Genomic DNA, 25304 nt, shown 5'->3' with positions numbered 1-25304 from the left:
TTGAACCGTATTGAAAGCCGTTTAACCCGGAAGCTATTTGTTTAAGTAGGGCTTCTAATGATTTGTAATAACCCCCGGGAACTATAAAGGCCTCGGCTTTAACAATAGGCTGTGATTTTCCGTCCCGACCTTTTTTATTTTCATGCGAGACCACCTGCACATGACCTTCCTCACTGGGTATGTTAAAATAGGACATTGGGTACAAAACTTCTACTAGAGCAACCTCCCAGTCATCCCCGATCAGTTCTATAGCCTGGGGCAACTTGGTAGTGTACGAAGACGTCTTGTTGTTGTCATAAATTTTCATGCTAGCGTTGCTGGGGAGCGTTAGGTAAAAGGGAGACTGCATCTTTAGCCGGAATCCAAGAATTCATAGAAGGGGGATAGCCTAGCCACTTTACAAAGAGCTCCTTTTGTCCTCTACTAGTGCGCTTGCGAATTACTTTCTCGATCTTGTACGTCTCGGGTCTAACTACCGACTGAAGTTCCATCCCGTAAAACACCCCCTTTATTGGTTCCCCGTTTAAATCTTCTAGTTTGAATACCGGAGGGCGTCTGTCAATTTTCCCCACTATTTTAAAAACCTCTATTGTGTAAGTTCGCTCGTACCCTTTTTCAAAAATCATCTTATTCCTACTTACTCGGACGTATTCGCCCACCTTTAATTTTTTCCCGTAAACTTTCTTTTCGCTAAAGTACTTTCCGTATACATTTTTAAAAACCTGAAGGACATTGGTGCCAGTAACTTCCAAAGGAGTCATTTTTATCGCGGAATGCACCGAGTTATTGTAAGCCTTAACCAGGTCATCTAGAACATCTATATATCTATTGGTATTCTTTTCTGTAAAATACCTGTACATGCGTGACTTTAAAGTTTGATTTAATCTTTCTACCATACACGCTTTTATATCGTCATTCTCAGTTGTAAAAAATATAACCCCTTTCTCCTTCAAGTATCCTTGTAATTGGGAATTTCTAAATTCAGTACCCTTATCCGTTTGTAGTTTCCTAGGAACCCTCTCTCTAAAGACAGACTTAAAAGCCTCAACCGTTTCAACACCGCTTTTGGATTTTAAAGGTACGGCCCAGGCTTTTCTGCTAAAGCAATCTATTACGGTTAATATGTATTTGTACCCGTCGTTGTACTGACTCAAAGAACGCATGTCGTTCAAATCCGCCTGATATTGATCTCCTATGTTAGTTACAACCACCTTGTTTCTTTTAAACTTTCTAAAAACTCTCTTATGTAGAGTGTACGCGTCTTTTCCCTTTAACCAATCTAGTACCTGTTTCTTACTAATACCCTTTAATTTCACTGCTAAATATAATTTTTCAGCACCCCCGAAACTGGCAGGGTGGGAAGGGTTAAAGTAGATACCTTCTAAAATTTTGGAGATTTTACGTACGCTACCCATTTCGGAGACTCAGTTTTAAGTTTTTTAGCTGCTGTCTTAAGACTTTTCTCAGATTTAAGTTTTTTAGCTGATGCCTCAAGACTATTCTCAGATTTAAGTTTTTTAGCTGCTACCTTGACACTAACTTTGGGAGCTCTAGTTCTTTTGATTTTAATTTGTTGGGGTATTGTATACGAAGTTAGAGGGGAAAAACTAGAAAGTAGGTTTGTAAATGCGTAAAAACCTCTAGGTTTTGGGTCTTTGTTAGAGGAAGGCTTGACAAATTCTAAAGCTATATCTCTAATATTCGAGCCGGGTATTAATGAATCATTAACTATAACTTCCCCACTATCTGTCCACCTAAGCTTTTCAGGGTTAGTTGAAATCTGATCAACGATACTATGTACATGCCCTATACATTTAAGGGGGATATCGTCTAACCAAGCCAAGTTAAAATAGTTGGATGTTGGTTGGGGGACCGTGGGTATAGGTTGCCTAGCGATATTATGTAAATTATTATATCTCTGTACAGTCTGTTCGTATAAGCGCCATTTTGAAGCTTCGTCTAAATCTTTACGAGCTAAAATAACATTCATTTCATTGTCCAATTCCGAAACTACTTGTTGTTGGGGGTGTGGAAAGGGGTCGCTTTTAAAGGTAGAGCTAGGGACAAGGAGCATTTTCTGAGCGTACTGCATATTTTACTGACTACCTCCTGTTATAGCGCCGATAATAGAGGAAACTAGAGGGAAAAGGAAAGAAAAGAAACTACCACCTTCCTGAACTAATATATCACGTTTTGTTTTCCAAGATATTCTCTTATTAGCAATTTTTCTAAGTTTTGCGGAATGCCTAGCTAATCTAGCTTTTTGACTTTTATTTAATTTAACGTTACCGTGTAAAGTATTTTCAACACACTCTGCGATGGCGTCAATTAAGGGCTTCTTGGCGTTACGTAAAATGATTCTACGTTGTTTTCGAGGGGATTTGGCAATAACGGAGAGCAAATTTCTTTGTGACCGAACGGCATAAGGCATAGTGACTAAATGAAGAGATGGCTAAACACCCATCTACTATTATAATTATTTGGGGATGTAAACTTCGCAAGGGTTGTCGGGAAATATTCCTGTCCTAAGCATGGGAAACAAGATGCTCGGCCACTGTTAAGGCGTGGACCGGGTTTTACGTACTCCCCTCTTTTTTTCTCAACCTGTCAATATTTGATTGATTGTGTAGGCTTATAGTTTTGTAAGCTTATAACAAAGGATGCTTCTGTAGGAATAAATTTATAAAGACTATGATATAAAGTAAAAAGTTATTTATTTTCTTTAAAAGTATAGGTTCTAACAATAAGGATATTTTTTCAGTTTTCATTTTAAATTGCATTTGATTTAACCTATAGTAATTTCTTCTATCTTCGTAAGGAAGATGATAAATTTTAATATTATTTGTAAATCTTACGTAAGTCATTAAGTTTTTCTTTGATATACAAAGCGTTTAGTTGTTTTTTAACGTAAAGTTCCAAGACTAATCTTTCGAGATCTGTAGTTTTAACTTTAAAGGTATGATAAATTTCTTCCTTGTTTTCTTGGGGTTTTTCAGGTGTTTTTTCCTCGGTCTTGATTTTGTTATTTATTGACTTGGTGTACGTCTCTGTTTCATCTATGCTAAAGGGTATGTTTTTTGTGTGCCTACCTCTGATAAAGTTGCACTTGGGGAAATGTTTCAAATGTTCTTCGTAAGGATTATCGGTGGGTTTCCAGGCTAATAAAATGCCGTTGCATTCGAAGCACTGTACTAGATCATCGGTATGTAACGAATAAAACCCCGCTCTACTTAAAGCTTTTTTATAGTTTCCATCTTGTGGCCAGGAGTAAAAAGTATGATATCTCTGCAGCTCCGAGTTCATGATGATGAATGAATATGATGATAGAAATATTCGATTTATTTATCACCAATAGTTCCTACCCCTCTCTTTTACCCCCCCCCCCTCCTTTACTTAATATATGAAATAAAAGAAAACAGTATTAAAAAGGTGACACATTTATTTTTTAAAAATACAAAAGAGATTACAAAGAGTATTTCTTAACAAAAGGATTAAGTTATTCGTTACGGGCGCGTTTTAACATGTTTGTAAGATGACGTCATTCTTCAAACAATCTCGTCCAAACTCTGAAACCAGCCAGGGATTAAGGAATTCCAGCATTCCCAAGATCAATGAAATAAATAGTACAATAAGTAGTTTTTAGGGGGTTGATCTCCAAGATCTGGCGTATTCTTGTCAGCCTTTGTGTACTTGCCTCCATAACATATCAAAACATACAATGAGGATGGGGAGCACGTAGCAACCTCCCGCACCTAATGGTAACGGACCCTTCAGCGTGTCAGAGTGAGTTATTTTTACAATCATGCCGTTAACATCTTTGTTGATCTCCTTACCCCCCCTCCCCCCCCCTTGGGTGGAGTATTTACCGTTAAGAAATGTATCCTAAATTCTTAATCGGTGCTAAATTAAAAGTTTTTTTGGTGAAACATAGAGCAATTTTGATAAATTTAGCTAAAATTTATCGAAACGTTTTTAACAATTTGAAATGTTTTTCAAATGACGCTTTTCGTGTCGGTAGAATGTATGCTAAACGACTGATTTCGTTTCGGTGATCTATTCATTTTCCCATGTATTCCTATGGGATTTTAGGAATTTTAAATGCTCAATTTCGTTTCGAAAAAATGTAACGTAGTTGATCAAAAACGTTTCGATTGTTTTTTACTTCGAACACGAAATGCGTTGTGAATGATGCTTCTTTCAATACCGTTTTATGTTTTCCACAAATTTTTGATTACGAGGTTGATAATTTTGATAAATATAGTACGTATTAGGTTAATGCTTCGGTTTAATGATATGTTGTATCTCAGCTAACGCTACAAAAACATAACATGTTGAGACTTGTCAAGATAATGCCTTAGGGGCAAACACCTGGAATCAATTAAATCTTTGGTGGTAGGATGGGCCACCAATTAACAAAGCAATAAATCCGAAAATAGATTCCATTCATAGCAATACAAATGGTACGACACCCACCCCCAAAGACCCTAAGATACGTCTGAACGTGTTTACTTATAAATAAAAAAAAAACAGATGGGGATAAAGGTTTACCCTCGCTCCCCTTGTAATGTCATAAAACCTGGTGGGTGTTCCAATTAAAGAAAGGACAAAATAAATTCCATTGATAACAATACAACTGGTTCGACCACGCCCCCAAAAGCCATTACGACACGTCTGAACGTGTTTACCTATAAGTAAAAAAAAAACACATTGGGATAAATTCTTTTGTTATGAACCATGTTCGACCCCCTCCTCCCCCTTAATGTCATATAACACACACCTGGGTGGCCAAAAGGGGATTTTGTAAACTATAGAGAGTCATTTCACTTCCGAACTCTGGAGAGAAAGGTTGGTGACAAGGTTAGTTAGAAATCACGTGTTTCCTCCTTTGCACCTTACGTAGTATGTAATTCTTGTTTTGGCAAAAATGTCCCTTAAAATGTGTGCTAAATAGAAAACATAAGAGACAGTCTAGCCATATTCGTGTATACTTTACTCGGAAATGTTAAGATCGGTAAAAGTTTTAGCATAATAAGTAATATTCCGGTATATTTCATTCATCTGACCACATCTCTTTCGGTATGGCCGAAAATGTTCATGAAAACCTCAAAAAACTAGGGTATGCCCCCATGCCACGTACGGGTCATCTACATTGCCCTCATTGTGCTGGGACTTTAAAAGACGTGCCTGACTGCGGCCAATTAAATTATTTCTGCACATCACGTGACTGTGCGCACTTCAGACGTTGTGTTTTAGTTCAATCTAAAAACCTTATCCGTATGTCGACCCATAAAGAGCGAAGACATCTTCTTGACGAGCGAAACTTTTGTACTCTGTGCGGTGAGTTTAAATACCGGATTAAGGACTTGTGCCCGTGTTACAAATGGACAGATGATTCACCAGAGATTTAAATCAGGTACGGCAGTGACTTTCGAGATGAAATAGAATTGTGGAAGCATCATAGTTAATACAAATCAACTTTTGCTTCATAAAAAAGGGTATGTTTCACTTTGCATCATAACAATGTTTGTATTTTAGTCGATATTCATGTGTACTTAGTATTATTCGTACGAAGTTCAGTATTAATTTCTAATAAGCAGCTTGTGCATGGTAAAATTGGTGTTTTTGAAGGTAGTATTATATAAATGCCAGTATTTTAATCAATATTCATGGGTATTTTAGTAGTAGTCAGCTATAACGTTTGCATGTATTTTATATAAATCACGTGTAATTTAGTATTGTTTGTAATAAGTTCAGTATTAGTTTCTAATAAGCCACTCGTGCAGGATAAAATGGGGTGATTTTTTAGGTAGTATTATATAAATGCCTGTATTTTAATCAATATTCATGGGTATTTTAGTAGTAGTAGTCAGCTATAACTTTTGCATGTATTTTATATAAATCACGTGTAATTTAGTATTATTCGTATGAAATTCAGTATTAGTTTCTAATAAGCCACTTGTGCAGGGTAAAATTGGTGTTTTTTTAAGGTAGTATTACATAAATGCCAGTATTTTATTCAATATTCATGTGTATTTTAGTAGTAGTCAGCTATAACTTTTGCAAGTAGTTTATATAAATCACGTGTAATTTAGTATTGTTTGTAATAAGTTCAGTATTAGTTTCTAATAAGCCACTTTTGCAGGGTAAAATTGGTGTTTTTTAAGGTAGTATTATATAAATGCCAGTATTTTATTCAATATTCATGTGTATTTTAGTAGTAATCAGCTATAACTTTTGCATGTATTTTATATAAATCACGTGTAATTTAGTATTATTCGTATAGAAAATCGGTATTAGTTTCTAATAAGCCACTTGTGCATGGTAAAATTGGTGTTTTTTAAGGTAGTATTATATAAATGCCAGTATTTTATTCAATATTCATGTGTATTTTAGTAGTAGTCAGCTATAACCTTTGCATGTATTTTATATAAATCCCATGTAGTTTAGTATTATTATTCGTATAGAAAATCGGTATTAGTCTCTAATAAGACACTTGTGCATGGTAAAATTGGTGTTTTTTAAGGTAGTATTATATAAATGCCAGTATTTTAATCAATATTCATGTGTATTTTAGTAGTATTCGTATGAAAAAAACTGTAGTAATATTTCTATGAAAAATCTTTCTTGCTCATTAAATGTTCTAAACCTAATACAATTTCTGATTCTTCCGCCTATACAACTAAAATAACCTAGCATAAGCCAGTGTTTCAGGATCTATCATAGAATAACTTAGAATAAGACTATATTTTTCAGCATTTACCAAGAATAAACCTAGCAAAAGCCTATGTTTCAAGAATTACTATAGCATAAGCCTAAGATTTAGACACGTGACATCATTAAAACGCGTCTGGTCGTGTTTACCTATAAATAAATAAAAAGCCGATGGGGATAAATTCAATTCGTTACGCTTTAGCCACGCACCCTTTTAAGGTTCTAAACCACCTGGTATGTAGCCAATAAAGGACAATAAAAAAAAAAAAATACAAGCATCAGTCAATATACCCTCAGGCTAAATATCAACCCGTACTCTGAAGAAAACCGCGCAAATGCACTCGTTAGACTATGGGCATGAATGTTATGCCGTTTTCGGGGTGATACGAGCCAAGCCTAGTTTTGACAAAAAAAAAAGGAACCATTGTTAGCATCTCGGAAGACGTTTTGAAGGAATTTATGGAGGAGTGGACGGAGATCTATTCAGCGTTGGAAACTGGCGACTTGGGTAATTATCGTTACTTAAACTTGAAAATAACAGTAACCGTTATGGAGGGGAATATAGTATTCAACGAGGATAGCGTCTTCACTCTAACAAAGGCCGAGACAGGGAAACTGAACGAGAAATTTAGTTTTATGAAATTTCACTACAACCTTTTGAATGATCAAGTTATAAAATGCATGTACGAAGCTATTGTAAAACGCCTAGGATCTACCATAGAATAACCTAGCATATAAGTATATTTTTGTAGCATTTACCAAAGAATCTAATACAGCATAAACCTGCCAGGATCTACCATATAATAAGTCTATCTTTTTCATGATCTAATATAGCATAAGCCTATCTTTCACGATTACCATAGAATAAGCCTATCATAAACCTATATTTCAAGATCTACAATTGCATAAACCACCCAGGATCTAACATAGAATAAGCCTAGCATAAACCTATATTTCAAGATCTATAATTGCATAAACCACCCAGGATCTAACATAGAATAAGCCTAGCATAAACCTATATTTCAAGATCTATAATTGCATAAACCAACCAGGATCTAACATAGAATAAGCCTAGCATAAGCCTATCTTTCAAGATATTCCATAGAATAACCTAGCATAAGCCTACCAGGATCTACCATAGAATAAGCCAACCCTAAGCCTATCTTTTTCAGGATCAACAATAGCATAAGCCTATCCCTACAGGTATCAGCCACGTGACGTCATCAACAATTAGCCGTGACGTCATCAAGAAAACCACCACCAGGTGGCGCAACAATGAACAACATGTACCACCAAGGACGCTAAAATATGCCCCCAAAACAACCACAACCAAGGACGCTAAAATATGCCCTCAAAGCATCCACAACCAAGGACGCTAAAATATGCCCCCAAAACATCCACAACCAAGGACGCAACAATTCAAATTTCCCGCCAAAACCATCACGTGACGTCATCAATTCCCCCCCCCCACCTAGAGGTACCAGCCACGTGACGTTATCAAAAAAATTAGCCGTGACGTCATCAAGAAAACCACCACCAGGTGGCTCAACAATTCAAATCTCCCGCCAACACCATCACGTGACGTCACCAATTCCCCCCCTCTCCTCCCCCGCAACACCATCACGTGACGTCATCAATTCCCCCCCATCTCCCCCCCACCCCAGGGATGTCGGTATAAACCAAAAAATTTTACCCCCCCCCCCTGAAAGGGGGGAAAGAAGGGGGGTAAAATTTTTGGGTTTATACCGTCATCCTTACTCTCTGTTGGAGCACTGATCGCCGGTGACTACGTTATGTATGACTTTATCTGGAGCCAAGAAGATGAAATAAATGAATTCAATCGAAAAGTATACCTTGGAAAAGAGATTGTTACACAAACAGTCGGAAATGCCCTATTCAACCAAAGGCTTCCTTTGATTGTTCGTGAACGAGTGAATTACTTGTGAGTTTAAAAGAAACATGCGCAATAGAGCCAATAGGGTAGAGTTTACACGAAAAAGTCCTCAAAAGAACTCACGTGTTTATACACACTTTGTTGAAGATAATTGTTGCAGTGTAGTCCAGGAAAGGTTAACAATTTCCTGCTTAACTAGCGAGTGTAACACATGCGGTCTTTTGAAAAATGAAACAAAATCAACATATTTCAGTCGAGCTCAAGTCCAAAAAACCATTTACAAAAGCAAATCAAATTCTAACATGATGTTGTTAAAAACAATAGAACCATTTTCTGTTTCAAATATCAAAATTTTTAAAATTTTACGTGAAGAAGAGCCTATTCCCATTTTGTAGTAAACTCGTTCCTGTTGCTCGGTTTACGTTATAGTTTTATTTAAGAAATTTCCCTAAATTAAACTTCACATAAGGAAGGATACAAGATTTGAAATCATAAAAGTATCAAAGTTGTATAAACCATTTCAATACTATTTCAGAACTCTACGGTTTGTCGAGACGAGACTAAGTGAACCGAAGTGTAGAGATGATGTTTGGAGTGCCAGAAAAGTAATGTTTGGAGAAAAGTCTCAGCTTCAGAAGATTGGACCGCTCTCCGTTCAATTTCTCTCCCAAGTTTTTGGCATCGTTGCATGTGGACTTTCTTTGTCATTGCTGGTGTTGTTTTGCGAAATTATCGTTAACGCAACTAACTTATCGAAGCGGAAGGAGAAAATTCCACGCCTTTTCGAACTACGATAAAACTTGCACCAGTATTTCATTCTAAATATTCTTATCGGATCATGGGTCAACGTCATTTCACAATTTATGGACCTCGATAATATTTTGCACAATGATTTTATCCGTATGTTTTCTGAAAACATCTCATGAACCTGGCTTTGAACATTCTCTTATTATAAATTTAAATTCTATTTTTTATCAACGTAAGTATTTAAACGTATATTTTACAGAAATATTTCACAATTCTAACGGTATTATCCACACATGCATTATGGAATTGACCTCTAAGTACCCTTGCACCACAACGGCGTCGGGCCGACTAGTTGTTTGGCAGTTTAGCCAACTTTCCACCAACTTGTGCATATTGGGTCAAGTGGAAAACCAGTGCCGAGTTTCAAATGTCCTACCACGCCCACAGTCTGTCAACTTCTTTTATCTTGAACAGAAACAGGGCATTGTCCTTCTCTTAACAGTGATGAAGGCAGGGTGGCAAATAAGAATTTTTTTAAAACTGGACATTGAGCCAGCAACTCCCCTGGTCCGGAATAAATAAAGTGGTCCATGACCATTAACCAGGGAACGTCGTCTGCTAAACTAAAGAGGTGGATAATTAATATAGCTGAGATGTCTGGACTCTGGCTACCCTTGAATTTTATTAGTGGTCAAGTGGACCACTGACCCCCTCCGATTTAATTTTTAAACTGGTCATTTGCCCTATGCCACCGCCTTATTTCCCACGCTGCATGCAGGCCGATGAGAATTGTATTTGTTAAAGGAAAGAACAACGACTTTTGCGTCTAAAATGTGCTAGTAGTTTGTGTTTTTGAATTAATTTTAGTTAATTATAAATTGTAAACCAAATGTGACACTTTCGACACTTCGTAATGCTAGAGACTGAGAACTAGTTGAAGAACGACACGAGAATACATTACATTTAGTTTTGTAGTCTATCTTCCAACTTAGTCTGTACTAAGTCTTTGACAGCGCCTCACCAGGCGTCGTTTTAATAGAATCCATGAAGTTCACCTACGTCTCTCTCAGTAACTAGTGACAAACTTATGGAACATATTGAGATATGAGTAATTAAGTTAATTTACAAGTGGAAAAGAGTTGTTAAGCAAATCCATCCATTGGTACCTTAGTCGTCAAAAGCATATTATAAACCAACCAACGTTATCATCTTATGGATAGGCATATTGGGCTGAAATTAAAATCGGTTTATATCAAATGGCATTTTATTAAACCTTTAAAATTGTTGCCAGCCGCGAGCTGCAGGACATTCCTGGTTAAAGGACGGCCCTTAGTGACGTCACTACGATTTATTTTGTTTTCTATTTTAAATTTTTTTGTCGATATTCTAATAACAATCTAACTTAATAGGCTCAATTTTCACATTTTCCAACATTTACAACTGCTAAAACCTTAGTAGTTGTATTTAAAGGCTACTGTTTCTTTAACGCTTTAATTTTTCCTGTTAGATAGCGCAATTATATTAAACATTTGCGTTATGAGCGTAATACTGAAAACTTAAAACTATTGTTATCAAAAATGAATCACAGTACCGGTTAAGCGCGCCCATTACTAGTCCATGAGATGTGTGGTTCCAGACGAAGTTTCAGTGTCTGGTTGTTAGGTCATGTGTGTTCCAAATGACTTGGAAAGATTTGAGTATAGATACAAAAAAGCATATGTTTAACAATCAATTACTACCTTTTCATATTATTTACGGTGTAGTAAATTGTATCACAGCCGATTAAGACAAAGAAAAACATTGTTGTCAACTTAACGATGCTTCTGTTAGTGGCAACAGTACTCCGGGGCTTACAAAACATCAAGACTCGGATTGCGGCTTGTCGATCTTGAAATCCTATTAATAAAGCAAGGCATTCAGCCATTCTGTTTACAAAAAGAAAGTTCTTTCAATGTGTGTGTCTCTCTCCCTCTCTTTCTACGCGTATTACAATAAATCCTTCTATCGAATAGAAAGTAAACCGTAACAGTTGTACATTTTTCTTCATTTCTCGAAAGCCTTCGTCTAGAGACGTTCTGTCGAGCCTCTCCATCCACGATGATTGCCAGTGGAAAGCGGCAAAAAATTAAGGTAAACGTTTCTTGTATATTTTCATTTCCGTATTTGCTTGTAGTTTCTTTTCACTCTTGCATTTTAAAGCTTAGATCCGATTTTGTTTTTAATCTGCATTGTAAACGATTTCTGACCTAAGTCTGAAACTATGTTCAAATAACTTGTAGTCATATCATTTTCCCAGCCTATTCATTCTCAGTTAAATAAACAAATAATGAATAGTATATGGCATAATTATTTCAAGAATGACTTTGCTAAAAATCTACGGATTTTGTATTTATATTAATATTTATAATTTAGAACACTTCTTGACAGGATAATTATTGGCCATTAAATAGTATAAAACTATTTATAGCTTTTTGCTTGAAAAGTTGTACAAAGACATTTGACAGCTGATTCGGTTCTTTCATACATATTTTAGGGGCTAGATATTCAAAATTTCGAAGGAGGTTATGAATGTTTTTTGAAGTAGTATTGACTTTTGGGAATTTTTAACTAAATTTTGAGATACCAGGATAACATTAGAAACTAAATTTCGAACCCATAAAAAGGTGTGCTATCTTTGATCTCTGGATCTGCTATTGAGATATTTGCGTATACAACCAGCTTCTAGAGCATTATGCTTAAAGGTTTTTTAAGTTTTTAGAGCTGATTTTCACGGTTTTCGCTAGCAATAGAGCTCGATCTTTTCACATGAATTTAAAAATATTGACGAGTGAAGATATAACTTGATCTTGGTAAAAATTTTGTTAAGCCTAATGTTTTCAAACTTGTGTTAGGCCTAATTTTTTTAAAACTTGTGTTAGGCCTAATTTTTCGTATTTATGTAAAACTTAAATAGCAGTCACTGCTGTCAGGCAGTCATAATGACGGTTGTTTTGTGAGAGAACCTCGCGTATTCTAAAATAAGGTGGTTAGGTTCATTCATACCATTTGTCTTCATAAAAAGCATAACGTCAATAAGATCCATTTCCCGTTTGGATGTCTCCAGGTACATACAGTATATAACTTATACCCATTTAAATATATAAATACTGAATTTTAATTGATGGTGGTAGCGTTTCTATCAAAGATCCAAATTCGTTTTGGTCGCGGATTGAGCCTGTTGAAAACCAAGCTAGCAAAGCTACAAGCAGCCACGTAAATGATTGAGCTTGAGCAGAAACGTGTTATTAAATTTTAGTCTTTTAAACCATTTAATTCAAAAGAAGTTCTCGAAATAGGTGTTCCAATGAGAACATTATATAATATATCTGGATATTTAAGAAAAAATCACTAGTGATAAAATACCCCTTTTCCAAATAAAATAGAAAATCAATACAAAGCCCAAAAGTCACCTTTTCCACGGGGAACCCTCATGCAAGGGGAAAAGAATAGAGACCGCAGAAAAGGTTTCAATATCATAACTCAAAAATTGTTCTCTTTGACAGAGAAAATCCAAAATAGCGTATTATTTGACTGGATTGGTTTTTCTGGAGGCCTCGAGGTATTGCGAGCCCGTGAATGAAGCTAACAATGTCATAGAAAAGGACACGGCTCCTTATGTCCATAACGCCTACATCCAAGGAATCTTTTTGGCTCAAGAAGATTTGTCCTATTCATATCAAGTAATGAAACCGGCGTTGGAATACGCCCGTGACACTATTGCCAAAGAATACAAACACATCAATTTCACCGTCGACATTATCCAATCAAGTACTTCTTGTCACGCCAATCTCGCGCCTGGTCAGGCGGCTGCCGCTTATTGTTCCAAAAATATATCAGCCTTTATTGGCCCTGGTAACAGTACACATTTTAATTGCATTGAAACTTCAATATCAAATTAGTCAAATTCCTTAGCACTTATGCGAGAAAATAACCATTATGAACACCGGGAATAAATAAATCTGTCCTTGAAATCTTCAACAAGCCATTTTCTGGGCCTTTCTGTTTGAATTAAATAGGAGTTGGTGTTGAATCCGTCACCCCTGACGTCATACACAATGCATTTTAACTTAGAAGACACCTGACATTGAGGTAGCTAGCGACCTCTGCGCGCCGAACCCGAATGCAAACAAGTTGTTTCTGCGTATTCTGAACGAGTAGACGACGGATTCCCATGTATATTTGAATAACCAATGAGGACTTAGCAGTTTTACAAAGTTTTAAGCCCTTCCCTTTACCTTTGAGCAGATATTTGTATGAAATATGTTGCCCCTTAAAGATTTCATCTATGTATTAATAATACATAGATTAATAATATTATAGTTTAGTCTTACATGAAAAAATTAACTGTTATGGGTTTGTGCATGCGCGTGAGATACATTTATAACACAGTGTTCTAACTATCCGTGTTGTTTATAGGTTGCACAAAAGCCCTTGATCCAGTGGCTCGAATGGCGACCTACTGGAACCTTCCTATTTGCACGGCGGGTGGAATTGACATCAGGCACCTGAACACGTCCGTCTTCCGAACTCTGATCAGAATTTCCTTCTCCTTAGACAGAATGAGTGGCTTTATGCTCAAAGTGTTGGAGTTCTTCAATTGGAAACATATTGTTCTAATCGCGGATTTGACCGAATTCCTTCAAGCGAGAATAGCGGAAAGTTTAGAGGAAGCCTTTACGGAGTCCGAGTACTTTGAAGTTCAAGTTTATAAGCTTCATCAGAGAGAGGGAAGGCGACTGAAATTCCGCAAGTTCCTTATCAAAGGAAAGCAAATGGCCAGAAGTATATTATACATTGTGAACGGTTTGGTTTGTTCTAAAATTATCATAGAGTTGTGGCAGCTGGATGTATGTACAAACGTAAATATTGTTACCGTGAACTAAACAGTCACTAGAGATCTTTCCGAGGGGCTAACCAGTAAGAATTTGCCTATACACTGATTACGTATTCATTGCGTACAATAGTGATTACGCCATGAGAACTATAGCGAGTACGCCATGAGTACAACAGCGAGTTAGACATGAGTACAATAGCGAGTTAGGCATGAGTACAATAGCGAGTTAGGCATGAGTACAATAGCGAGTACGCCGTGAGTACAACGGCGACTACGCAATGGGTACAATAGTGAGTATGCCATGAGTAAAAAGGCGAGTACGCCATGAGTGCAATAGTGAGTAAAATAGAGAGTTGCCATGAGTTCAATTAATTACCCTGATTACGAATGTTTATTCTGAGAACGAAATTATTACTGAAGTACTGCGGTGAGTACGAAATGAATATAGTGTATGATTACGATGAATATGACATTTTATAGTAATGTATTAAAGATGGCCATATTTTAGATAAGACAAAATGATAACGCTTGAGTAGAGGTTAAGTCAAGTTATTACATAATTATTACTCATGATTATGGATGATTTTACTTGAGTACAAATTAAATCAACTAATTATATAATTATTATTTAGGAATACGGTTGGCTTGATGACTTCGCTTGAGTACAAGTGAAGTCAAGTAACTATTTCCTGTGTTCACGTGGATTTTTAACTGATTGTTAATTGTTATTATGCGTGATTACGGAGGATTACAGGATTACGAATGATTACAGAATAATTTCGAATGTGTTAGCAGAATTTTAAACTGATCATGTAATCGTTACACCTAGTGTGAAACTGGTTGGCCCCTCGGTCCTTTCGTCAATTGCCAAAAATCTAAAAAATGTTTTAAGCAAACAAACCAAGCCGTTCATCATATCCTACGGTACCAAGAATTCAGGGTTGTAGCAAAAAATGTGACAATACAGAAATTTAAAGCAGTAATGAGATTTATGCGGCATTTCAATTTTAACTGAATAAGAAAATTATGAACTAGATTTGATTATTATGAGATGGAGGTTATTACGTAATATACTTTGTATCTGTTAATAGTCAAGCCCCTCGTTTGAGGGTACTAGCTGCGCTGTACAGGACCAAAAAGGCTGAAATATCATTAAGGATAATTAGTACTACTTTTACTAGTACAGATTAGATTACATAATTAGCCTGGCTTTGCGCTGTTTTATGAACCTTGAGACGTTCCATTTAGAGTCCCGTCCACATTATAAAAATCAGCGTAACACAAATAACTATTTTGAGACATAACTGAAAATTACAGACAATGAAATCTATATCGCAGTATACCTAGCCCTACAACGTTGAATAGAAAAATATTTATACTATTATTCAATTTGAGCATCTGAACCCGCACATAAGTTTGAAGTTTCCTATGAAAGTAAATTTCACCAAGATATTTTGACTTGAGTTCGATAAGAGGCCTATTTCAATGTTATACTCTATAGCGAAATTATGCCATGGCCATTTTTGTCTCAACTGAAATTAACATGAAAAATGTATAATATTTCTTACATTTTTGATAATATTATTTTTCCGTATTTTTCAGTTTTTCTTCTGGTCGGAAAAGGTGATGCTATACGGGAGCTTTTGTTAGAGGCTTACGAGTTGGGAATGGATGGTGGAGACTTTGTTTTCTTGGGTGTCGAACTCTTCAAAAGCAGACAGTTCTTTGGTGATTTCTCATGGTTTAAAACAAATTGCACGAACAATGATGTAAGTTTGCAATATAATATTAATATTGTTCGTTCAACATCTATAAGGTTGTACAAAGAAGCGATATCTACTTTACTAGGGAGAAGTTATAAGATGCCTAATTATTCGCGCGCCATAGTCCCAGTCCCCTTTCAAAATACAAAGGGGGGACGTAAAAGGAGGCTGGGATATTTTGCCTCTCCTCAGTCGGAAAACACGTAATTTTCGTCATTCATGTCGCGCTGACGTGAGTTCTCAAGAACCAATAAGATGCTGGTTGTAATTTAGAGGCGGGGATTAACTCCGGACCTACGTTTGGACTGGAGATAAAGCTGGAAATGTGGCGAATTTTTACCTTCTCCCTAGTAAACTAGCTATCGCTTCTTGATTGTACCCAATAAATATCACACAACTTATAAAGTACGCGCATGGCTATTACTCCTATAATTTCATTGAAAACCCATAGTTTTTTAATTCGAATTTTTGGACAAGCTAAGACGCTTAAGATATTAGTTGAAAAGGTCTCAAATCTTAAATGCTTCATTTGTAGATTGCTAGAAAAATGTACGAAGCAATGATGGTAGTTTCGGTAAGAGTTCCAACTGGAAACGCCTACGATACTTTCGTGAAAAACGTTATTGATAAATCTTGGGAGTTATTTAATAAATCACTTGATGAAACAGAGGTGAGTTCTCCTTAATTATACTAAACTTGCCTTAAAGGGATTGTAGCTTATAATGTTCCTTGAATGGCCCATGTTTGGAGAAATATCAATCGTAAAAATAGCTGATTTAAAATCTATTGCGACATCCTAAAACAAACGACTAAGTTTCGTACGATGTCGTCTGGTAGCTTTAGTTATAAGTTTCTAACATCCGACAGGCACGCTCTATGGAGAGTTAAATTAACAACAAAATATTCGAATTTTATTATAAGTCCAAGATTGGCCAAATTCGAGTCATGAACTACAGATCGTATTCACCGGAAGACGACACAGTTATGACGATATCAGCCAGATTTTATTTTCCATTTTTGATTTTCAAATAACAAAACTGAATATTTTGGATTCGTTTGAATCACATTTTCAATTATATAAAATCTACCAAAACCATATGTAGTCAAATATTAACCTACTATCCCTTTATTTATACAATGACAACTCGTCTATAAAAATAACAGAATTTTGTTAAACCTTTCAATAGGTAAATGTAATTGTAGCTGGTTTTCACGATTGCCTTTTACTCTACGCTTGGGCTCTGAATGAGACGCTTTCGGAAAATGGGAATCCGTACAATGGCTCAGCGATAATTGAGAAGTTACTCAACACCACGTTTAATGGCGGCAAGTCTTTCAAATATAACTGTTAGAGTGAGGTTAAGTTTTCTAATAGGGGAGGGGAAAAGAATTTGGAAAGTGGGCCACAAGTGTTTCTTGAAAAAACTATTAGACAAGTTAAGGAACATCTACATGGTGTTTCTGATAAGTCTGGCATAAATTAAGAGGGATGTTCTTTGGGCGATTTTGAGTCGAAAATGTTCAAGTTAAGTTTGAAGTATTTTACGGAAGACCCCTTAAATTTAACTAAGAAACATAAAGACAAATCTAATTTAATCAAGGGGTCATCCCTAAAACACTCAGTCATAACTCGAAAACAGTGACCACCCTTATCACAATCCAAGGGTGGAGGACGAAGAAACCACTACCACCCTAACTCTACCACCAACACCACTTCCATCTCATTACAAACTATACCCACATCGTAGATATTGTGCGTAAAAAGCTATGAAACTTTGAAAATGGAATCAAAGGGTTATTAGTAAAACTATAGAGGTGACGCAGGAATAGGTTTTATCAAAATATTTTTGTAATATTGATATCCTGCTGGAAAGATGCTAAACGTCACAAAGTCACATGATTTAAAGGTATTTACAGGATAGAGGAGATAAGAATTCCTATGTCATCTCCATAATTTACCACTATTATTTGAGTACATTTATGTATCAGGAAAAGACTGACCTTTAAATGATATGATAGCAAATGTCTTGCTTAATGTAATTATTAGGTTTAACAGGACCAATCTACATTAATGAAAACGGTGACAGAGAAGCTGACTACACTTTGAATGATTTTGACTTGCCGAGCAATTCAATGAAGGTATTCAATCTTCTTATTAGTATGGCGGAATAATATATAATTGCAATATTACAAGATAACGATGAAATTATGTCTTCTACCATATTAGCCCGTACTGGTTTACAGTGGAGCGCGTCAATTGTTAAGCACTGTAAATGGTAGCGTTATCGTTTGGCCTGGAAACCGAGCATATCCACCTCCAGACATTCCACCTTGTGGTTTTACTGGGAATGAAGACGATTGCTTAGTTAAAGGTACTTATATTTTATGAAAATATCTTCTAGCTTTGATTTACAAAATTAATAAATTATGTTCATGAATTCAACTTTTGCAGAAGCCATTCCAGTATTCTTAGTCATAATTGTAATTGGATTCATCATCATTTCATCAGGCTTCGCTGTGGGAGTCATAGTATACAGGTATAATTTGAATACATTTTTGAACAGTTAAAGGGATACTCTAGGCTAAAATATTTAAATTTTTATCGAAAGACTGTATAATATAAAGAATATTTCAATTGAAACCATGTTTCTATCTACAATATTAAAGAAGATACTAGCAATTAAGTTTCCTTAATGAACACGGCGCGTCACGCTCCCCCGAAGCACTTGGGAGTACTCCTATTGGACGTCAAATACCACCTGAAGGATTCACCCAATAGGGGTAGTCCCAGTGCTTCACGAGAAAGCTTAACATGTAGTGTCCATTACGGAAACCTAATTGCTTATACCTTCTTTAATATTGTAGATATAAATTTGTTTCCAATTGATAAATTTTATTTTATACGCTCTTTTGATTTAAATCGGAAAAAAAAATTCTAGCTCGTTGCATCCCTTTAAAGGTTAAATCAATAAAATGTGTTCGACTATAAAGGGTGAGACAAATAAGTCGAACACTGATTTTGAGTTAAGTGTTGCTGATCAGCGGACGGAATAAACATTGGTATGATAAATGTCACACCTATGAATCAGTGTTTGAAGTTAGAGATAAGAATAACGAATCTGATTTCATAAGCAGTGCAGCGACACTACACTCATAATAAGTGTTCATCTGATATGTTCCACCCTGCAGAATTTTCAACGCTATGAGACGATATTTTTTGGAGTTACTCTTAAGCACATGAAGTGATATTAAAATCACGTAATTGTAATTGAACAATTGTTTAAACTGAAACAATTATTTATAGGCCTACGTGTACTATGTTATTCAATCAAAGTGAGACATTTTTCACTTTCTTCGGTAACATCATTCTCGATTGTGATTATTCAGACGGCTAAAGCTAGAATCAGAACTGGCCAGTCTTTGGTGGAAAGTGCGATGGCAGGACATAACATTCCATGAAAAGCTACCAAAATCGGTGATAAGTTTGCCCAGTACAGACGAAGACTTAACTAACGTAAGATATTGAAATTATTTCACTTCACGTTGGACTTAAATGTATTAGAAAGTAGAAGGAAATTTTTCCATGTCGAAGTGTCTCGTTAACATTCGGTATGATTTGTAATGTGTTTCTTACATTTTAGAAGCAAGACAATGAATCTGCTTCAAGTACCACAGTTGAACCCGTTACTCCTGGAACCAGAGCAGCCGTTTATAAAGTAATCATTTAAATTATCTCTAAAAACAGGAACAATATCTCCCCATATCCACTGTCTAACGGTGATACTTCGCGATGGGGGCGGGTACTTCTGTAAGTCCACCAAGCTTGATGCCAATGTTTGAAGCTCCTCCCTTATCTATAAAAATCATAGCTTAGCAATGAAAATTTGGTGTGCCAAGCCCAATTCTCTCATTTTCTACTGTTATTTATAAACGTAGAAAATTTTCAGGGAATGAGAGTGGCTGTAAAATCATTGAATACAAGAAGAGTAACCGTCTCTCGCACCGTCCTGCTGGAAATGAAACAGGTAAACCAGAACGTTTTCCTACTATACTGGTAATATTTTCAAAATCTGCCTTATTTTCAGCTTAGAGATCTTACTCACGGAAATCTCATACGATTTATCGGCTTGTGCATTGACTTACCAAATGTGGCTGTCCTCAATGAATACAGTCCAAGAGGGTGCTTACAGGTAAGTCTTGTATGTCACTGTTTCCCACACAACTAATAGCACCCAGTTTTCCAGCTAATGGATCCATGCTAGGCTTACAAAGTACCAAGTGTCATACTTATAAATTAGTGGTAATTTTTACTTCACGCACTATGCCACACCGATTACTTTGGTGAAATTAACCATTCATTGTTCATTCATTTCAGGATCTTCTTCTAAATGATGAAATTAAAATGGATTGGCCATTTCGTTTTTCCGTAATCGGTGACATTATTGAGGTAGAACCTTTTGATCATGAATTCAAAAAATTTGTAAACTAGTTTAAAACATAGAAAACGTTATTAAACCCCATAACTGTTAAGACCTTTATAAAACCATTAAAACTTGTATAATAGTTAAAAAATCATAAAACGTGTAGACTAGTTTAAAAAAAACCCATAAAACTTGTTGACTAGTTTAAAAAAAACCATAAAACTTGTAGACTAGTTTAAAAAAACCATAAAACGTGTAGACTAGTTTAAAAAAAACCCATAAAACTTGTAGACTAGTTTAAAAAACCCATAATTTTGTAGCGTTGTTAAAAATCCAGAAAACTTGTAGATTATTTAGAAATCCATTAAAATGTGGCTTGTTAAATCTCCTGAAACCTGTAGACTAGCTAAAATTCCACAAACCTTGTAGACTACCAAAGAGATCTAGAACCTTATGGTGTACTTAAAATATCATGACACTTGTAGACTAGATTAAACATGTTAAACATGTTAATTACAAAATAAACAATGCAGCGTTTTAATCCAGGGAATGTGTGTTTTACACGAAAGCCCTCTTGGATTTCACGGCCGATTGAAGTCAACTAACTGCGTCATTGATGGACGGTTTGTCGTAAAACTTACAGATTTTGGCATCCGATCACTAATGGATCAGGTTTTACCGGATGATTCATTTAATCCAAGTAAATACTTCGTAAAATTATGAAATATTCAAATTTGAAGATCAAGAGTAAAACATTTAGCATTAGAAGTCCATTTGATTCATTTATTGCTTCCAATTGAAAAATCTACAGAAGCATAGGTTTATAAGATATGTTCCATAAGTATGACACTTCCTAAACTTCGTAATGCTTAGAGACTTACTGAGAGCTAGTACGAGAACGATGCGAGAATTGACTACACTCGGTTTTGCAGTCCATCTTTCTATTTAGTCTCTACTAAGAGTTTGACAGCGCCTGACCAGGCGTCGCTTTACGAGAATCTATGATGTTTCATCTACGTCACTTTGTGACATGCTCTCAGTAACCAGTGACAAACTTATGGAGCATATCTTATGAACTTATGATAGAAGTAAATTGGTCGTGTCTCAGAACAGAGTTATGAGGTTTAGAAAAAGGTTATTGGAGTAGCTTATTCGAATACGTACAAAACTACTGGTTTCCAAATTGGGTTTTTATAAAGAATCAAATAATGTTTCAAAAGTAATCACTATCAACCGCACGTATCTATAAAAAGTATATGTTATACCTAGAGTCTCTCTTTTGGACTGCACCGGAACACCTTCGTGAGTTTCGACCAGAACTGAGAGGATCTCCTAAAGGAGATGTCTACAGTTTATCCATAATATTGCAAGAGATTATAACTCGATGTGGACCATTTGAATGCTCTTATAGACCAACAAGGGTCCCAATGGAAGCTGAAAGTAATCAAATTCTTATAACATTAACTCTTGTTCAAGCTTCAACTTTCGCTATTTTTTTATTACGCAAATAGATATCCTTGAGCAGTTAAGAGTTGGTACTTCACCACCTTTTCGACCAGAGGTCTCGCCCGATGAATGCCCTTCGGAGATTATTGAAATCTTACATTTATGCTGGGAAGAAGACCCGAACGAAAGGCCAACTTTGTACAACATTAAACAGTTACTAAAGAAAGTTACAAAGTAATTTTTCCAATTGGAATACTGATAATATTTTTTGAGGATTTTTCTAAAGACCCGTTGACACTTGCAGTTCAAGTTTTAATAGAGGGGGTTTCAAACTTGCCAAACTACCTATCTCAATTTTCGGAAATGGTGGGTGCCTCAGCGCCGCTATTCATCCATTGAGAAAAACTAGCTCATGAGTTTGAAAAAAAAAAATTTAACTGAAATTACGTCATGTCAGTAACAAGGCTTAAAATAACACGCTACTTCGACGTGAAACTTTTTAAGGCTGCCCGGAGAAATGGGTTTAAACGAGGGTCTCAAGCAAATTAGGATAAAAACCCTAATAAGGTCAAAGCTAATTTAGTTTAGCTTTGTTATTCTAGTAATTATTTAGCCTAAAGTATCTGATTTTAAAATTATCATCCCTAAAAATACACAAAGGGTATTCATTCCATAAAAAGGACTCGTGCCCAAAGATATCAGCTAAACTGGACCAGATTTTTGTTACCTTTCCGTTTTGCCTTAATAATATCTCAGATGTTACGATTTCTACGCTATGAGATTCATGTTCTCTCATTATTTGGGCCCATCTAGAAATTAATGTAATCAAATCAAAAAAGAACTCTAGAATTGACTCTAAACCTCATGAAATTCACAGTAGGTGTAACTAAAAATTATCACCGCTTTATTTCACGGGAAGTATAGTTAATGAAAAAACTTCAATGTTCGTACAAGCAAACGAATATCTTGGAGTTGGTGTGAGAGGCCCTCGTGCAAAAATTAGACGCCTTAACTGTTTACAATTTTTTTCAGAGGAATGGGCAGCAAAAACTTCTTGGATAATCTCTTGTCAAGAATGGAACAGTACGCTGATAATTTGGAACAATTGGTCGAAGAAAAAACAGCCGCTTTCTTAGAAGAGAAGAAAAGAAGTGAAGAGTTGCTGTATGAAGTCCTGCCAAGGTATTATTTCCAGGAAAAGAACATTCCTCAAATAGTAGGTGAAATAAGCTTATTTAATGAAAAATAGGGTAAACCTTGAATGAAATGGAAGTCAAAAATGACACTTCAAAAGTTCAAAGATAAAAACAAAAAGTATACTTCGTTCTTAGTAAAATGAGAAGCAATCGACCCTCCTCTCAACACCTACACAAACCAACCAATCAGAGAAGAGTTTTTTTAGATCGAACGTTAATTCTTGGTACTAGAATGTGCTCTTATTTTTCTTTCAACCTCTTTTACATTACCAGCTTAGTAGCTACCTATAAACGTACACTAGTACTAGATAAAGGCTCATTAACGTCCTAAGAATGGAGGCTATTGAAATTGTTTAAACAAGATAGGCAGGCTGATGTATTTTACTCCCCATGGGTTAATTTCCATGTTTGGGGGCCCGTACCTCCGAAACTAAATGTTTTAGACCCCATATTCTTCGACACTTTTAACTCAGTCCGACCCAAAGAACACACCCTTTCATTTATGACATACTTATCAGAAACACACTGTTTATAGTAATAGTTATTGACTCTATTGGTCTGGTTCCTCTAACATTGTACGGAGCAATTGGGACTGCGCTTTTAGGAACTACTCTTATGGCTAAAACTATTTTGCTTCACCACCTATAGGTACGTAGCTGAGCAGCTGAAAGCGGGAAATCATTTCCGACCCGAAGCATTCGAATGTGTAACAATTTACTTCAGTGATATAGTTGGTTTCACCGAAATATCTGCTAACAGTACTCCAATGGAGGTAATTATTTTTTCTATCAAAGCTCAATCTAAAACCAAAGTACATTAATACTTTTTTTTGTAAGGTTGTGGATTTATTGAATGATTTATATACTTGTTTTGATGCTATAATTGGAAATTATGATGTTTATAAAGTAAGAAAATGAAATCTGAACTTTTGAAATCGAAGTTTCCTACCAAAAAATTAAAATGGTTTCAGGTTGAGACTATAGGCGATGCTTACATGGTTGTGTCTGGTCTTCCTATCAGAAATGGAAATGAACATGCCCGGGAAATAGCTAGGATGTCTCTTTCTTTACTGAATGCTATAGGACAGTTCAAAATTCGACATAAACCAATGCACAAACTAAGACTAAGAATTGGAATTCACTCTGGTACATACACTATTACATATTACCGATGTTTAATTTGTCCGTTTTAGCTTTTGAGTATTTTATCATGCCTAGGGTTTTCAAAAGTACTGCATTTATTCTTTGTAGCTGCCTGATCACGAGTCGCTTTCATAGGTACCTTTGACTAAACCATTACATTTTACAATTTTTCGCCAGGTCCTTGCGCAGCCGGAGTGGTTGGCTTGAAGATGCCACGCTACTGCTTATTTGGTGATACGGTCAATACAGCCTCGCGAATGGAAAGCACTGGAGAAGGCATGTAGTTCCAAAAAAGATTATTCACATCACAGTTCTCTAAGATTGGAGTATTTTACGGATGACCCCTTAAAGTTAATTAAGAAACTGAAAGACAATGATTTCTAATTTAATTAAGGGGTCATCCCTAAAACACTCAAATCATAACTCGAAAACAGTGGCCCGTACGGCAAAATATCATAAAACATTTTCGACTTAAAATCGCCCAATGAAAATCCCCTTAATTTATGGCAGACCTATCAGAAACCACTGAATATCTCTTAATGTTACTTTCCTTTTCAGCTATGAAAATACACGTTAGTTGGGTAACGAAACGTATTCTTGATAAATTTGGCACTTTCCTGTTGACATTACGAGGCGACGTTCAAATTAAGGTGAGCTTAAATGTCTTATGTCTTTCATTGGCTTGGGAATACTTTGTTAGTGATGAGGGTAATGCTATATGCAGTTTTGATTAATATTGTTGGGTACTATACAAGGCCTCCGAGAATTTTAGTTCCATGATTAAAGTTATTAACTTCCGGTATCAGTCGAATGGAACTTCGCTTTGTGCTCTAAATAAAAGATACACGCTTGTTTAAATGGAATATTAATAGAAATATACAGAGTTTTAATGCCTTCTTGCCTGACACAAGCAACAAACTAAGGGATTTTCATACAATTAATAAAGTGATTTCATTTTTTTAGGGGAAAGGATCGTTTAGGACATATTGGTTGGATGGTGAAGAAACAAAGTAAATTTCACCAACAGAACAAAGAAACGTGCGATTCTTCTGCCAGTCTCACATTAGATTAAATAAATGTCATTATCTGTTGAAAACAAAAACTCTTTCGA

At 35.9% G+C, this 25304-nt stretch overlaps 2 protein-coding genes and 1 long non-coding RNA gene across 3 annotated transcripts; all 3 read left to right on the top strand.

Annotated features, from left to right (window-relative positions):
- The first annotated feature begins 5547 nt into the window (after window positions 1-5547).
- Window positions 5548-8361, top strand: LOC149678642 (uncharacterized). Its single transcript, XR_016366107.1, has 2 exons — window positions 5548-7219; window positions 7915-8361. It is a non-coding gene; the product is annotated as an uncharacterized LOC149678642 (long non-coding RNA).
- A 163-nt stretch (window positions 8362-8524) lies between these two features.
- Window positions 8525-17340, top strand: LOC149678641 (atrial natriuretic peptide receptor 3-like). The gene is made up of 7 exons (XM_089835913.1): window positions 8525-8653; window positions 9141-11482; window positions 12895-13243; window positions 13808-14173; window positions 15828-15994; window positions 16524-16658; window positions 17176-17340. Exons 2-7 carry the CDS (start codon window positions 11450-11452, stop codon window positions 17338-17340), a joined length of 1215 nt encoding a protein of 404 aa, XP_089692039.1. The 5' UTR covers window positions 8525-8653; window positions 9141-11449.
- A 532-nt stretch (window positions 17341-17872) lies between these two features.
- LOC149678640 (atrial natriuretic peptide receptor 1-like) lies at window positions 17873-25062 on the top strand. The gene is made up of 17 exons (XM_089836583.1): window positions 17873-18127; window positions 18216-18360; window positions 18441-18525; window positions 19376-19502; window positions 19630-19704; window positions 19936-20013; window positions 20074-20178; window positions 20364-20435; window positions 20956-21109; window positions 21679-21849; window positions 21921-22089; window positions 22888-23037; window positions 23700-23823; window positions 23888-23956; window positions 24022-24196; window positions 24371-24469; window positions 24752-25062. The coding sequence occupies exons 1-17, from the start codon at window positions 18122-18124 to the stop codon at window positions 24925-24927; spliced, it is 1980 nt and encodes a 659-aa protein (XP_089692709.1). The 5' UTR covers window positions 17873-18121; the 3' UTR covers window positions 24928-25062.
- Window positions 25063-25304: the final 242 nt, after the last annotated feature.

Source organism: Phalangium opilio, unplaced genomic scaffold (genome assembly GCF_054372755.1).
Source record: "Phalangium opilio isolate 3A_F unplaced genomic scaffold, DU_Popi_V2 ptg000042l_1, whole genome shotgun sequence".
NCBI classification, from domain to species: domain Eukaryota; kingdom Metazoa; phylum Arthropoda; class Arachnida; order Opiliones; family Phalangiidae; genus Phalangium; species Phalangium opilio.
Note: the sequence above shows the minus strand (reverse complement) of the source record. Positions and strands in the feature narration are given on the sequence as shown.